At 43.1% G+C, this 15,016-nt stretch overlaps 1 protein-coding gene across 13 annotated transcripts in view; it reads left to right on the top strand.

Annotated features, from left to right (window-relative positions):
* The window catches only part of EXOC7 (exocyst complex component 7), a 63,532-nt gene that overhangs the window by 26,305 nt on the left and 22,211 nt on the right, over window positions 1–15,016 (top strand). For 4 of the 13 annotated variants that reach the window (XM_073587889.1, XM_073587893.1, XM_073587897.1 and 1 more), the window contains exons 6-11: window positions 1,822–1,989; window positions 2,688–2,702; window positions 4,450–4,542; window positions 5,611–5,756; window positions 5,840–5,992; window positions 6,442–6,540. In XM_073587889.1, coding sequence (XP_073443990.1) covers window positions 1,822–1,989; window positions 2,688–2,702; window positions 4,450–4,542; window positions 5,611–5,756; window positions 5,840–5,992; window positions 6,442–6,540 — 674 coding nt within the window. Of the gene's footprint in view, window positions 1–1,821; window positions 1,990–2,687; window positions 2,703–4,449; window positions 4,543–5,404; window positions 5,474–5,610; window positions 5,757–5,839; window positions 5,993–6,441; window positions 6,541–15,016 lie in introns of all 13 variants that reach the window. The other 9 variants (XM_073587890.1, XM_073587894.1, XM_073587900.1 and 6 more) reach the window with 6 other exon arrangements.

Consider the following 15,016-nt stretch of genomic DNA (forward strand, 5'->3'; position numbering starts at 1 on the left):
CCATCACAAATTCCTAAAGGGGAAATTTCTGATGCTAACACTATTTGGTGGTATGTGCTTAAGCATTACTGCTACTTGAAACTTTTATATTACTGTTGCTTAGCAGTGTACAAGTATAATATAGTGTTTGGTGGTGTCGGGACCATTTAGCATTGTTATTTATGAATCTGTATGATGTACAATACAAAATAATATTGTGGTACCGTGTTAGCCAGAAACATAGATGTAAACACTTATTTTTTGGGGGGACATAAGTATTTACATCTATGAATCTGTATGGAAATGTTTGGACATCATACTGTATGGCATCTATAATTAGGTGCTGTATAGTTCATCATAAGGTCCTGGGATTTCACCAAAAGTTGCTCTCCGTAACTGACATCCCTTTTAAGAATGAGCCATGGGGAAGTGAAAAAAGTTAAAAAGAAAAAGCAAATACTTGCCTCCCTGACCGATACTACCCCACTGTACTCCGTATCCCCTTCACCCACCCTCCACTGGTCTGCTAGGCTCCACATTTGGCGGTGACATCACGTGAGCATTAAAGACAATCGGAGGCCGCTGATCGGGTGCAGTTTTCACACTATAGGTATTTCTTCTGTTCAGACAAAATGTGAACATTGCAACTTCTGACTGTGACATCCTGCCAGGTGCTGATTTTGGTCTCGTAAGGCTGTGTGCCCACGATGCGATTTTTAAGCGTTTTTGCCGCGATTTTCGGTGCGAAAACGCTGCGAAAACGTTTAAAAATCATGTACAGAACGCCCCCCATGCATTCCTATGGCATTCCGCACATGCTGTGCTAATGCTGCGCTTTTTTTCCGCGGCGGAATCGCATCGCTGAAAAAATCGCAACATGATCATTCTTTTGTGCGGAATCGCAAAGAATTGCCGCAATTCCGCACCCATAGGAATGCATGACAACCGCTTACTTCCCGCATGTGGCTATGCCCACCATGCGCGAAGTTAAGCGTCTCATGTGCGGTTGGTACCCACGGTGTGGAGGAGAGGAAACTGTCCTCCAGGCCCTGGGTACCATACCCCTGTAAAAAAAAAAAAAAAAAAAAAAAATCGGGGTATATTTACCTTCCGACGTCCCGCGCTGCCATCCCGGGCCACAGCGTTCCCAGTAATGCCTTGCGGCAAGGTCCTGTGATGATGTAGTCTCGCGTGACTCTAGCGGTCTCGCAAGATCGCTATAGTAACGCGAGACCAACGTCATCACAGATCTCGCAAGGCATTACTGGGAACGCTGAGGCCCGGGATGGCAGCGCGGGACGTTGGAAGGTAAATATACCCCGATTTTTTTATTTTTTTTATCATTTTTAACATTCTACCTTTTACTATTGATGCCGCATAGGCGACCTCAATAGTAAAAATCTGGTCACACTTGTCAAACACTATGTTTGACGAGTGTGACCAACCTGTCAATCACTTTCCAAGCGATGCTTCAAATCGCTTGGAAAGTGCTTGAATATCGCACGCGAAAGTCGCGGCAAAATCGCGGTGAAATCGTGCGGGGGAAAAAATGCACGATTTCTGGGAAGGAGTCTAGTTTTTAGTGTCCGGAAAAAAACGCTACGTGGGCACATAGCCTAAATCCACACTATGTTTGACGAGTGTGACCAACCTGTCAATCACTTTCCAAGCGATGCTTGGAAAGTGCTTGAGAAAATTGCGGCGAAATCGCGCGGAAAAAAACGCGCGATTTCTGGGAAGGAGTCCGGTTTTCACTGTGCGTTTTAAAACGCTACGTGGGCACATAGCCTAAGTGTCATTAGATTTTACTTGCCATCTTCCTTTTTTCATATTTTTTTCCAGACTTCATGAATGTATATTGCCAAATTCGCTCCAGTCAACTGGACCGATCTATTAAAGGTCTTAAAGAGCATTTCAGAAAGAACAGCTCATCTTCTGGAATTTCTTATTCTCCTGCTGTGCAAAACAAAAGGAAGGATACGCCAACCAAGAAGCCAGCCAAGAGACCAGGTCAGACAGGAAATATTGAATACTGGTTAATATTCTTATGCTGGAATGTAGCCAGGGGAAACATAGTCGGAGGGATTCACATGTCTGCTAAAGTGGTATTTGCTGAATTGGGGATCTCATTATTTTCCTTTTCCTTTTTTCATTTTATTTCTTTACCCATGTGTAAATTCACATTGAACATATGACAGATTGAGTTTTATCATCTTTACTGTGACTTCATGTATTATTCTGCTCATCAGAGAAAATAAAATTCAAGGGGTATTCCCATCTTAGCTTTTATGGCATAGCTGTAATTGAAGGTTGGTCCTGCAAACCTCATTTTATAAAATTGTCTGCTCTTACCCCATTCTCCACAGAGATGGCCTCTGTATTTGGGTTATCTTCTACCTTCTGTAGACTTTAATGGCATTTCAGTAAGAAAAGCAGGTCAAGACATAGGATACAAATTTTTCTGATAGGCAAGAGTATCATATTTTGCCATCACATCTATCAAGCATTTATCCTGGGCTATTTATACTTAGGATGAGATTGCCCATTAACTGATGGCTTCCAGTCCTAGCAGAGATCGTGTCATTTTGCTATCATTTACAAGCTTCAGACATTTTTTAATTTGCCATCAATAAGAAATATTTCCCTTTATTTTCCTTTTGGGGTATAATGATTCAGTTATTTCCTCTCTTGTATGTCCTGATGGCTAGCAGTCTTCATACCAGGTAAATGGAAAGTAACTTTCTGCAGTGTGCAATGCCAGCATTAACAAGAAACGTGCCTCACACATGTGTGAAAAAGTCTTTTGCAGTCTCTTAACACACTAGAGGTGTATAGCTCTGCTTCCAGCCTTGTCTAAATAATCCGAACATTGCCATTGCATACATGTTGTATACCATGGTGGTCACCTATGGATACAAAGCTTTTAATGCACATAAGATGCCATTCAGGTAACTGGAAAATGTGTAGTACGTATCGTATTCCGAGTGCCATGTCGTACCCTGACCATTCCGATGTTACCATACTTCAATGTCTCGTATAAAATCTCTGTATGTCATTATGTTTAATAAGCATTGATGTTACATCTTGTTTTGTCAGCCTGCAGCCTCCCCAGAGTAAAGGCCACTCCGTGTGTCCGGGGTAGTGGGTGGGAGACAAGCAATCCTTTATTTTATTTCTTGCTTTCCATAACTTCTGATGATTGGTGGAGGTTCTACTGATAATCTAATAAACTATGGGTGTATTCTCTGTGCAAAGCATGCTGTTCATCTGCTGCAAGACTCTAGCAAATAGTTTTTATTCATCAGCTCTAGGGTATAAGGGCTCATTCAGACAAGCCTGTTTTCAGTCCAGGCCAAACATGCACAGCATGTGAACCAATTGTAACCATTGTGCTAGTGTACATGGACGTCTTATAAGGACTGACGATCCACTTTGTAAAAAATCACAGAATACGCCATTCTGGTCTTTTTAAAACAATATGCAATAGAAGGCAGTTCCTACAGATGAGCATATGGTGCTACTCAGAGTCATCAGGCCCACACTTTGTGTAATTGACTGGCCCATTTCTATTTAAAGACCATCTGAACCCGGCCTAAATGATTTTTTTTTTCTCAACCATTTATAGGCTCATCTCCCAATTTTTCTTCCTGATCAGCATTTGCACAGAACTTGCATTTTGCATTCCAAAAAGGGAGATCTTTTCACCATGCTCTGTACAACTAGCTAATGTAAGAAAAACTTACTTTCCAACTGCATTATTGTAGCCTATTTGTTGTGCGAATGAAGATGGACTGGTGATCGGCTGACTGGCGAGATTACTGATCCAGAAACCATTCCTAGGCAAAACTGTGGACAACCATTCCAATCCTGGTGGTCTATGTAATGCATAGAATCCTGTACTACGCTGTCTTCGGCAGTGCCATACACATGTCTGTAGACAGGCGTGGCACTATTTTTGAAGGAAAGCTGCCAAATTTTTCTGAACTTAGTCATCTTTTTAACATTGCATTAAAAAATGACTTCTATTTTTCATCCTTTTTAACACATTGGCATAGACTTTAATGGACAAGTCTGATCTGCAAAACAGATGAGAACAGGGAATGTCTTAATCTCATGGACCAGACACATGGGTCCATTTTTAAAATGGATGGGTGTATGTATGAGTCCGTGTGCAAGTATAGCCTAAGGGAGACCCCCAATCTCAGATTTTTAACAAATTTATAGCTTGAAAGTAAAGTCTAGATGTTTTTGCTGGCAGATTTACCAGCATGCTATGCAGCGTGGTGGCTGTGAAATGTTCTTCTAATGCTATTGTAAAATGACTGTAACTCACATGGCAGAAGTCTCTTCTTAGTTCCCCCTGGTGCTCTTTCAGCTGTATATTGGTGTTTGAATATCTTCCTGCTCATTCTCCAAGACTTTTCCTCCCTTGTTGCTCTTCTCTTCTTCCTGCTCTCCTCTTGGTGACAGGCACTATCCGAAAGGCTCAGAATCTTCTCAAACAGTACTCCCAGCACGGGCTTGATGGGAAAAAGGGAGGGTCCAGCCTCAGCATCCTTGAAGGTAAATGCACATGTCTTTTGCAGATGATTACAATCTTGCATACAATTCTTGGTTTGCATCTAAAACTTCTTGATGTGCAGCTGATGGCAGGAACCAGAACTGCTTCTTTTAGGTGGGGCTTTTCACGTGGACTCTTCTGACACCTCTGTTTCAGCAAACACTTGTATTCTCCATAAAATGACAATTGAGGAGCACCTTTTCTTAAAATTGAATATTGTTCTAGCCCTTTGTTATTCCTTCTGGAAATGTGTAAATAAATTGACATCCAGTATTTATTAGTCTCATTGTGAATCAAGCATTTCCCTATAGAGTCTGACATGGTCATTACTAATTCGACTGTATCAGAAGATCTAGGAATATACTCTATTGACAAGGAGAATAGTATTGCCTATTAGATAATATACTCATGCATTGCCAGTAGGAATAACAGAAGAATACAGAGCTCTAAGAAAAGATAATCCAGCATTCTTGATATATGGGGAATATAAATTCTTACTAAAACAGACCTCAGACAGACAGGTCCTCTGTAATCACAGGCTACATCCTTCTGAAATATACTGTTTTCCTTTTCTACTACAATGTGCCAAATGTCTCTATTGATGGGTTATATCCCTTCATGGATTACATAATTTGTCATTCTGATGACATTACCTCTTCTAGTTAGCATATGGGCAGTATAGAGGGCTGTAGCCTTTGTCCTTTTGATTGCCCTTGGTTTGTGGAAGGAGCCTTTTTAGATCATCCCCCCTACTCTGGAGCTTTTCCCATTTCGGACACCGGACAACCACTCTGTGTGGCACAGGCTTCTGTGTGAAGTAAAGCATAACGCTGTCCCCCCTGCCTCCTCCTAAATACCGATTAGGTCACGAACAAGACTCGCGTAGCAGATACCACGGAGAGGCCGTGGGCGAGAAACACGGTACACCCTTAGGTGAGTACTGATTCCATGTGGTGATGGGTTTTCTTCCAACTCTTAGAATGAGGTTCACTTGGCTGGTTGAGGTCTTCACACTTTTTATATACAGTAGTTCTAAAAACACTTTTGTAGCACCTTTTTTAATGTTCCAGGGAAGGAAGATGTGCTGGATCTTGAGACAGATACTTACATTCTCTGTATCAGTGCATTTGTGAGACTGGCACAGAGCGAGTACCAGCTTCTTATAGATATTATTCCTGAGCACCATCAGAAGAAAACCTTTGATTCTCTCATTCAGGTTAGTCATCAGTACTATGCGGCGCTTGGAGCGATTTTCAACCAGTTCTACATATACTTATCTATATCCGTTTCTTTATTTAGGAGACGCTGGATAATCTTATTCTGGAAGGGGAAAATATTGTGTTGGCTGCAAAGAAAGCCAATTCCAGGCATGATTTCACCTCAGTATTGAGTATCTTCCCTATATTAAGGCACCTCAAACTCACCAAGCCTGAGTTTGACAAAGTTCTTCAGGCAAGGGCTTACACTGGTGATCTATCTATTGGTTTCTTAATCGGTGGTCCACTACTCTAATAACTCCTTCTTAAATACGATATTCCCCCTTGTAAAACAAAAATAGCCAATACTTCACTCCCGTAATGGCGCCATTTCAGCAATGTCAGCTCTGCTCCTCCCCAGGGTCGTATGACATTGTTTGGCCATGTCAGCTCTGCAGCCAATCAGCGGCGACTATTGAGCTGCTGTGCTTTCACTTCCTTCCAGGGAAGGTATGAGAATTGTAGCCCATTAATGGTCGCGGATTGCCTGCAGGGTTCAAGTGACATACCAGTGTCATGTGAGTAAAGGTTGTTTTTGTTTTACAAGAGGATATATAATATTTAATAAGGGGTTGTCTGAGCAGTGAACAACCTCTGTCATGTGAAACAAATATAAATCTTAATATCTTTGTGCTCCATGTGTAGGGTACTGCTGCCAGCACCAAGAACAAGCTACCAAACCTTATAACTTCTATAGAGACCACTGGAGCCAAAGCACTCGAGGATTTTGCAGACAGTATAAAGGTAATTTGATGATTCTATCTGTATAAACCCATTTACACAAATTGATTTTAGCCCATAAACAAGTGCCGATTGACTATGAAAGTTGATCAGCTCAGTTTGAAGGGTTATTCCCATGTTCTTTAACCCCTTTACTCCCAAGGGTGGATTGCACGTTAATGACAGGGCCAATTTTTTGCAATTCTGACCACTGTCCCTTTATAAAGTAATAACTCTGGAACCCTTCCATGGATCCCGGTGATTCTGAAATGTTTTCTCGTGACATATTGTAATTCATGTTAGTGGTAAAATTTAATTGATATATCTTGCGTTTATTTGTGAAAAAAACGGAAATTTGGGGAAAAGTTTGAAAATTTCGCAATTTTCCAACTTTGAATTTTTATGCCCTTAAATCACAGAGCTATGGCACACAAAAAACTTAATAAGTAACTTTTCCCACATGTTTACTTTACATCAGCACAATTTTGGAACCAACATTTTTTTTGGTTAGGAACTTATAAGGGTACGTGCACACGCTGCGGAATCCGCTGCGGATTAATCCGCACGGATTTTGCAAAAACCGCAGATAATCCGCAGGTCCAAAGACCTGCGGATTATCTGCGGTTTGGCCTGCGGTTTGGTCCTGCGGATTCACTATCTCCACAATGGTGGAGATAGGAACCCGCAGCGGTTTCCGCAGAAAGAATTGACATGCAATTCTTTCTGCGGATTCAAAACCGCAGCAAATCCGCGCGGTTTTTTCCGCAGCGTCGGCACAGCGTTTTTTTTTTCCCATTCAAATGAATGGTACTGTACACCGCAGCTAAAACTGCTGCGTGTCCGCAGCGGCCAAAACCGCTGCGGAAACGCAGCGGAATCCGCAGCGTGTGCACACAGCCTAAGGGTTACAAGTTGACAAGCGATTTCTCATTTTTACAAAACCATTTTATTTTTTTAGTGACCACATCACATTTGATGTCACTTTGAGGGGTGTATATGATAGAAAATACCCAAAAGTGATACCATTCTAAAAACTGCACCCCTGACGGTACTCAAAACCACATTCTAGAAGTTTATTAACCCTTCAGGTGCTTCACAGGAATTTTTTGAATGTTTAAAAAAAAAATGAACATTTAACTTTTTTTCACAAAAAATTACTTCAAATCCAATTTTTTTTTATTTTACCAAGGGTAACAGGAGAAATTGGACTGCAAAGGTTATTGTGCAACTTGTCCTGAGTACGCTGATACCTGATATGGGAGGGGGAACCACTGTTTCGGCGCATGGCAGAGCTCGAAAGGGAAAGGGCGCCGTTTGACTTTTTCAAAGCAAAATTGGCTGGAATTGAGAGTGGACGCCATGTCACGTTTGGAGAGCCCTTGATGTGCCTAAACAGTGGAAACCCCCCCCACAAGTGACCCCTTTTTGGAACCTAGACTAAACTATGTGGTGAGAACTTTGAACCTCCAAAGGCTTCACAGCCGTACAATTAAAAAATCATATTAAAAGTTATTGTGCAATTTGTCGTGAGTACGCCAATACCCCATATGTGGGGGTAAACCACTGTTTGGGCGCATGGCAGAGCTCGGAAGGGAATGAGCGCCGTTTGACTTTTTCAACCCAGAATTGGCTTGATGCCATATCGCATTTGGAGAGCCTCTGATGTGGCTAAACAGTGGAAACCCCCCCCATAATTGACACCATTTTAGAAACTAGACCCCCCAAGGAACTTATCTAGATATGTGGTGAGAACTTTAAACCCCCATGGGCTTCACAGAAGTTTATAACGTACAGCCGTACAATTGAAAAATCATATTTTTTCCACAAAAATGATCTTTTCACCCCCAATTTTTATTTTCCAAAGGGAAACAGGACCCCAAAAGTTATTGTGCAATTTGTCCTGAGTACGCTGGTACCCCATATGTCGGGGTAAACCACTGTTTGGGCGCATGGCAGAGCTCGGAAGGGAAGCAGCGCCGTTTGACGCAAAATTGGCTGGAATTGAGATCGGGCGCTATGTCGCATTTGGAGAGCCCCTGATGTGCCTAAACAGTGGAAACCCCCCATAAGTGACCCAATTTTGGAAAATAGACCCCCCAAGGAACTTATCTAGGTGTGTGGTGAGCACTTTGAACCCCCAAGTGGTTCACAGAAGTTTATAATGCCTGGGCGTGAAAATAAAAAAATCATATTTTTTCCTCAAACATGATCTTTTAGTCACCAATTTCTTTTATTTTCCCAAGGGTAACAGGAGAAATTGGACCCCAATAGTTGTTGTCCAATTTATCCTGAGTACGCTGATACCCCATATGTGGGAGAAAACTACTGTATGGGCACACGTCGGGGCTTGGAAGGGAAGTAATGACGTTTTGGAATGCAGACTTTGATGGAATGGTCTGCGGGTGTCATGTCACGTTTGGAGAACCCCTGATGTGCCTAAACTGTGGAAACCCCCCACAAGTGACCCCAGTTTGGAAACTAGACCCCCCCCAAGAAACTTATCTAGATGTGTGGTGAGCACTTTGAACCCCCAAGTGCTTCATAGAAGTTTATAACATAGAGCCATAAAAATAAGAAAAATTATATTTTTTTCCACAAAAATGATATTTTTGCCCCCAATTTTTTACTTTCCCAAGGGTAACATGAGAAACTGGACCCCAAAAGTTGTTGTGCAATTTGTCCTGAGTGGGCTGATACCCCATATGTGGGAGTAAACCACTGTTTGGGCGCATGGCAGAGCTTGGAAGGGAAGCTTATGCACCATTTGACGCAATATATGCAATTATGCAATTTATGCAAATATGCAATTATGCACCGTTTGACGCATAATTGACTGGAATTGAGATCAGACGCCATATTGCATTTGGAGAGCCACTAATGTGCCTAAACAGTGGAAACCCCCCAATTCTAACTCAAACACACCCCTAACCCAAATCTCAGCCCTAACCCTAATGGGAAAATGGAAATAAATACATTTTTCTCCTTTGCCTCATTGGGGGACACAGATGTATGCTGTAGCCAATAGGAGGCTGACACTATAATAATCTTTATATGTAATAATCTTTATTTTTATATAGCGCTAACATATTCCGCAGCGCTTTACAGTTAGCACACATTATCATCACTGTCCCCAATGGGCTCACAATCTAAATTCCCTATCAGTATGTCTTTGGAATGTGGGAGGAAACCGGAGTACCCGGAGGAAACCTACGCAAACACGGGGAGAACATACAAACTCCTTGCAGATGTTGTCCTTGGTGAGATTCGAACCCAGGAACCACTGAGCCACCGTGCTGCCCCACTAAGTTGAGACAACTCTCAAGCTCCTCCTCCGCAGCATACACCTTCCTGCTGGCCCCAAGTGAACCAGTTCTTGCTTAGTGTCTGTAGGAGGCACACAGGTCTGGTCTTCAGACCATTTGTTATTTTAATTTTTTGAAATTTACTTTTTTCATTTTTTAATCCGGATGAAGGGGCAACAGAGCCTTTCAAGGTTCCGATTTCCCCAAACCAACAACAGGCGAGCACGTGCGAGTGTCGCCTCCACATATCCTCTCCTGCGACGTGGGATGCCATGCCTGAGCTGATTCAAGGGCGACGGGTCTCTTAAAGCAGGGCTGTGGAGTCGGTAAGCCAAACCTGCGACTCCGACTCCTCAATTTCCCTTACACTGACTCCACGACTCCGACTCCCACATATATTGCTTATATTTAAGTGAAAAATTGATTGTAGTACAATGTGAACATCAGACATTTAATCATTTCTATGATCCAATAATCAAGATATTTAGTTAGAACATAATATCTATTTATTGGAATACAACTTTAGAGCACAAAAAACTGTAATTAATTGTAAATATGTAATATACTGTATAATATCGATTACATACGTACGGTACAGACCAGAAGGACACACCTTCTCATTCAAAGAGTTTTCTTTATTTTCATGACTATGAAAATTGTAGATTCACTCTGAAGGCATCAAAACTATGAATTAACACATGTGGAATTATATAATTAACAAAAAAGTGTGAAGCAACTGAAAACATGTCTTATATTCTAGGTTCTTCAAAGTAGCCACCTTTTGCTTTGATTACTGCTTTGCACACTCTTGGCATTTTCTTGATGAGCTTCAAGCGGTAGTCACCGGAAATGGTCTTCCAACAGTCTTGAAGGAGTTCCCAGAGATGCTTAGCACTTGTTGGCCCTTTTGCCTTCACTCTGCGGTCCAGCTCACCCCAAACCATCTCGATTGGGTTCAGGTCTGGTGACTGTGGAGGCCAGGTCATCTGGCGTAGCATCCCATCACTCTCCTTCTTGGTCAAATAACCCTTACACAGCCTGGAGGTGTGTTTGGGGTCATTGTCCTGTTGAAAAATAAATGATGGTCCAACTAAACGCAAACCGGATGGAATAGCATGCCGCTGCAAGATGTTGTGGTAGCCATGCTGGTTCAGTATGCCTTAGATTTTGAATAAATCCCCAACAGTGTCACCGACAAAGCACCCCCACACTATCACACCTCCTCCTCCATGCTTCACGGTGGGAACCAGGCACGTAGAGTCCATCCGTTCACCTTTTCTGTGTCGCACAAAGACACAGTGGTTGGAACCAAAGATCTCAAATTTGGACTCATCAGACCAAAGCACAGATTTCCACTGGTCTAATGTCCATTCCTTGTGTTCTTTAGCCCAAACATGTCTCTTCTGCTTGTTGCCTGTCCTTAGCAGTGGTTTCCTAGCAGCTATTTTACCATGAAGGCCTGCTGCACAAAGTCTCCTCTTAACAGATGTGTCTGCTGCTAGAACTCTGTGTGGCATTGACCTGGTCTCTAATCTGAGCTGCTGTTAACCTGCGATTTCTGAGGCTGGTGAGTTGGATGAACTTATCCTCCGCAGCAGAGGTGACTCTTGGTCTTCCTTTCCTGGGGCGGTCCTCATGAAAGCCATTTTCTTTGTAGCGCTTGATGTTTTTTGCCACTGCACTTGGGGACACTTTCAAAGTTTTCCCAATTTTTCGAACTGACTGACTTTCATTTCCTAAAGTAATGATGGCCACTCGTTTTTCTTTACTCAGCTGCTTTTTTCTTGGCATAATACAAATTCTAACAGTCTATTCAGTAGGACTATCACCTGTGTATCCACCAGACTTCAGCACAACACAACTGATGGTCCCCACCCCATTTATAAGGCAAAAAATCCCAATTATTAAACCTGACAGGGCACACCTGTGAAGTGAAAACCATTTCCGGTGACTACCTCTTGAAGCTCATCAAGAGAATGCCAAGGGTGTGCAAAGCAGTATTCAAAGCAAAAGGTGGCTACTTTGAAGAACCTAGAATAGACACATTTTCAGTTGTTTCACACTTTTTTGTTCACAGTCTTGATGCCTTCAGAGTGAATCTACAGTTTTCATAGTCATGAAAATAAAGAAAACTCTTTGAATGAGAAGGTGTGTCCAAACTTTTGGTCTGTACTGTGTACATATATATATATATATATATATATATATATATATATATATATATATATATATATATATACACACACACACACACACACACACACACACACACACACACACACACACACACACACACACACACACACACTATGACTTATCTCAGCTAAGACGAAGCCTAGATCCTCAGGCTACATTCACACTATGGGCGTAGCCAGGATCAAACCTGGGGGGGGGGGGGGCAGAACCTCACGCTGTTCCGCAGAATTTCATACCGCACGCCTCAGCTACTGCAGAACCTCATACTGCACACCCCTACACTTGAAAATAAAGCCTGCACCTTAAGAAGATGTGGTGATGAATGCAGTCTATTTATTCCAACTATCAATTGATGTTGATGTGTTACTGAAGACGAGCAATGCCTGTCCTGGGCGTCCTTTTGGGCAGCTATGAGGAGTCCCTGACTGGTGCTAAAAAAAGCCGACAGACGAGAGCCTGATTTGTTCCGTTATGTGAGCCTCGAAACCAGCTCTCTTCTCTTTTTAGCTGGACGCCCTTTTCACATGCGGCCGGCTGCACCACAGCGGCAAATGTCATCACACTCAATAAGGAATACCAGGATGGATGAACACAACTTAAGCACATGCTAAAAAGGAAGAAGGAAATGTTTATAAAATGGAAAGAGGGAGGCACTGATTAAACTGATTAAATTTGCTGATGACACAAAGCTAAGAGGGATAGCTAATACTATAGAAGAGAGAGAGAAGATTCAAAAAGATATAAATAAACTGGAGCAGTGGGCTGCAACTATAACAGAATGGTTTTTAACAGGGAAAAATGCAAAGTACTACATCTGGGCAATAAAAATGAAAAAAGCATATACAGAATGGGAGGAATAGGGCTAAGCAACAGCACATGTGAAAAAGACTTGGGTATACTAATAGATCACACGCTGAATATGAGTCAACAGTGTGATGCAGCAGCAAAAAAACAAATGCAATTCTAGGATGTATTAACAGAAGCATACAGTCTAGATCACGTGAAGTCATTATTGCCCTCTACTCCTCTTTGGTCAGACCTCATCTGGAATACTGTGTCCAGTTTTGGGCGCCACATGTTAAAAAAGACATCAATAAACTGGAGCAAGTTCAGAAAAGAGCGACCAACCCTGTCTTATGAGGAAATGTTGCAGGATTTGGGAATGTTTAGTCTGCAAAAGAGAAGACTAAGAGGAGACTTAATAACTGTCTACAAATATCTCAAGGGCTGTCACATTGCAGAAGGATCATCTTTATTCTCATTTGCACAAGGAAAGACTAGAAGAAATGGGATGAAACTGAATGGGAGGAGACACAGATTAGATGTTAGAAAAAACTTTTTGACAGTTAGAGTGATCAATGAGTGGAACAGGCTGCCATGAGAGGTGGTGAGTTCTCCTTCAATAGAAGTCTTCACACAGAGGCTGGACAGATATCTGTCTGGGATGATTTAGCGAATCCTGCTTTGAGCAGGGGGTTAGACCAGATGGCCCAGGAGGTCCCTTCCAACTCTACGATTCTATGATTCTAAGGCATTTTGTCTCACGGAATGGAGGGAGGGCAGCACCCACAGAAGGAACTCAAGGCCATAAAAGGAAGGACAAATGTCTTCCCCAGCAGGGCTTAGAGCATCTTCCCCATTGTTTTCGGCAGCAAATCTGGTATTGGTCCTCTCGCATTTATCCGGCGCTCCCATCGGCAAGGGATCCCAGGTGTCCCATGGGTCAAGCCAGCAATGTAAGGGTCCTCCCCAAAGTGTCTGGACCTGAGAGTGATAGGTCCCTGACGGTTTTCCACCCAGTGATTTCCGGCATAAGCCGTCGACACACAGCATTACGGACGGCTGCCTATTTCTGGTTTGTGAGGTCTCCTTTTTTTGTATGCTGTTCGTATTGAACGAGCCCAAAGCCCGGGGCTTCTAGATACAAAGATTCCTTTTTTCTTATCGTCCCTCTACAAAATGTTTTTTTCCTTCACGTCTTCCAAAGATCTTAGAACCAGACGCCTAGCATTAGCCTGGGCAAGACGCTGGGACTGACTTCTCTGCTGAGCAGGAATCTCTGCGGCCGCAGAAGAATGGAAGACCGCAGAGGACGTGGCTTGAGATTCCCCCTGTGCAGTGGGGGAAACTCAATGCCTAACAAGTTGGAAGCGCCGATTCATGCGCAGACACGCCCCATTCGTGCGCTGCACTCCCCCGTGGCGTCGCAGGGCCTGGACGCTTTGTCATTGCGGTGTAAGAAGGGCTTCTTTTTCCGAGCCATAGATGTACGGCATCCGTATGGAACCATTATTCGATGCTACAGAATGTAGCGATCGCCTACTCCTATTCAATCTTTCCATGCTTCCCAGTAGGGACGGATCTGTAGGACCCTCGCTGGATCTTGGCCAAGGTACACCATCCACGAATGGAGTCCCTCCATTCGGTTCTTCCCTTGGTCGTGAACAGCATTTTTAGTTCACACTCTTTGGCACTCATCTCCTTTGTCCTTCCGGATTGCCGTGAGGTACGGGGTGGCAAGAGATCGCAGTAACAATTGAAGTGATCCTCTTCAATTAATTGTATTCTCTTCCAGCGCCATAAGACTGCTCTCCTCGGCGGTGGTGCCGCTCCCCCCCGCACGTCAGATAGCCTCACAGGTGGTGGACATTGAGGTTCTCCCTCTATACCAAGGAGAAAGATTTATCTTCTGATCTAATCCCCAGTGGTGGCTGTTGATACCAGCCTCCTTGGTTGGAGAGCAGTCTTTTTGTATATCCTTGTATTCCAAGTGATCCAGGTTACCGACACCCGCTTCAGTACCTACTCGTGTATCATTCCATTCGAATCAATAGAATTTCTCCACGGTTGTTGGCATGCACCACGGAGGACGTTTTTAACAGGACTGTCTTCGTTAGGAGAACCCGAATGGGGATCTCATGGCTCCAAGACTGAAGGCTAAGGTACTCAGCAGTCTGAGCCCGTTCTCGATATCCAAAACGCCATAGGGGGGCATGACTGGT

Source organism: Dendrobates tinctorius, unplaced genomic scaffold (assembly GCF_039654945.1).
Source record: "Dendrobates tinctorius isolate UK_male_01 unplaced genomic scaffold, ASM3965494v1 ptg000103l, whole genome shotgun sequence".
Classification (NCBI taxonomy): domain Eukaryota; kingdom Metazoa; phylum Chordata; class Amphibia; order Anura; family Dendrobatidae; genus Dendrobates; species Dendrobates tinctorius.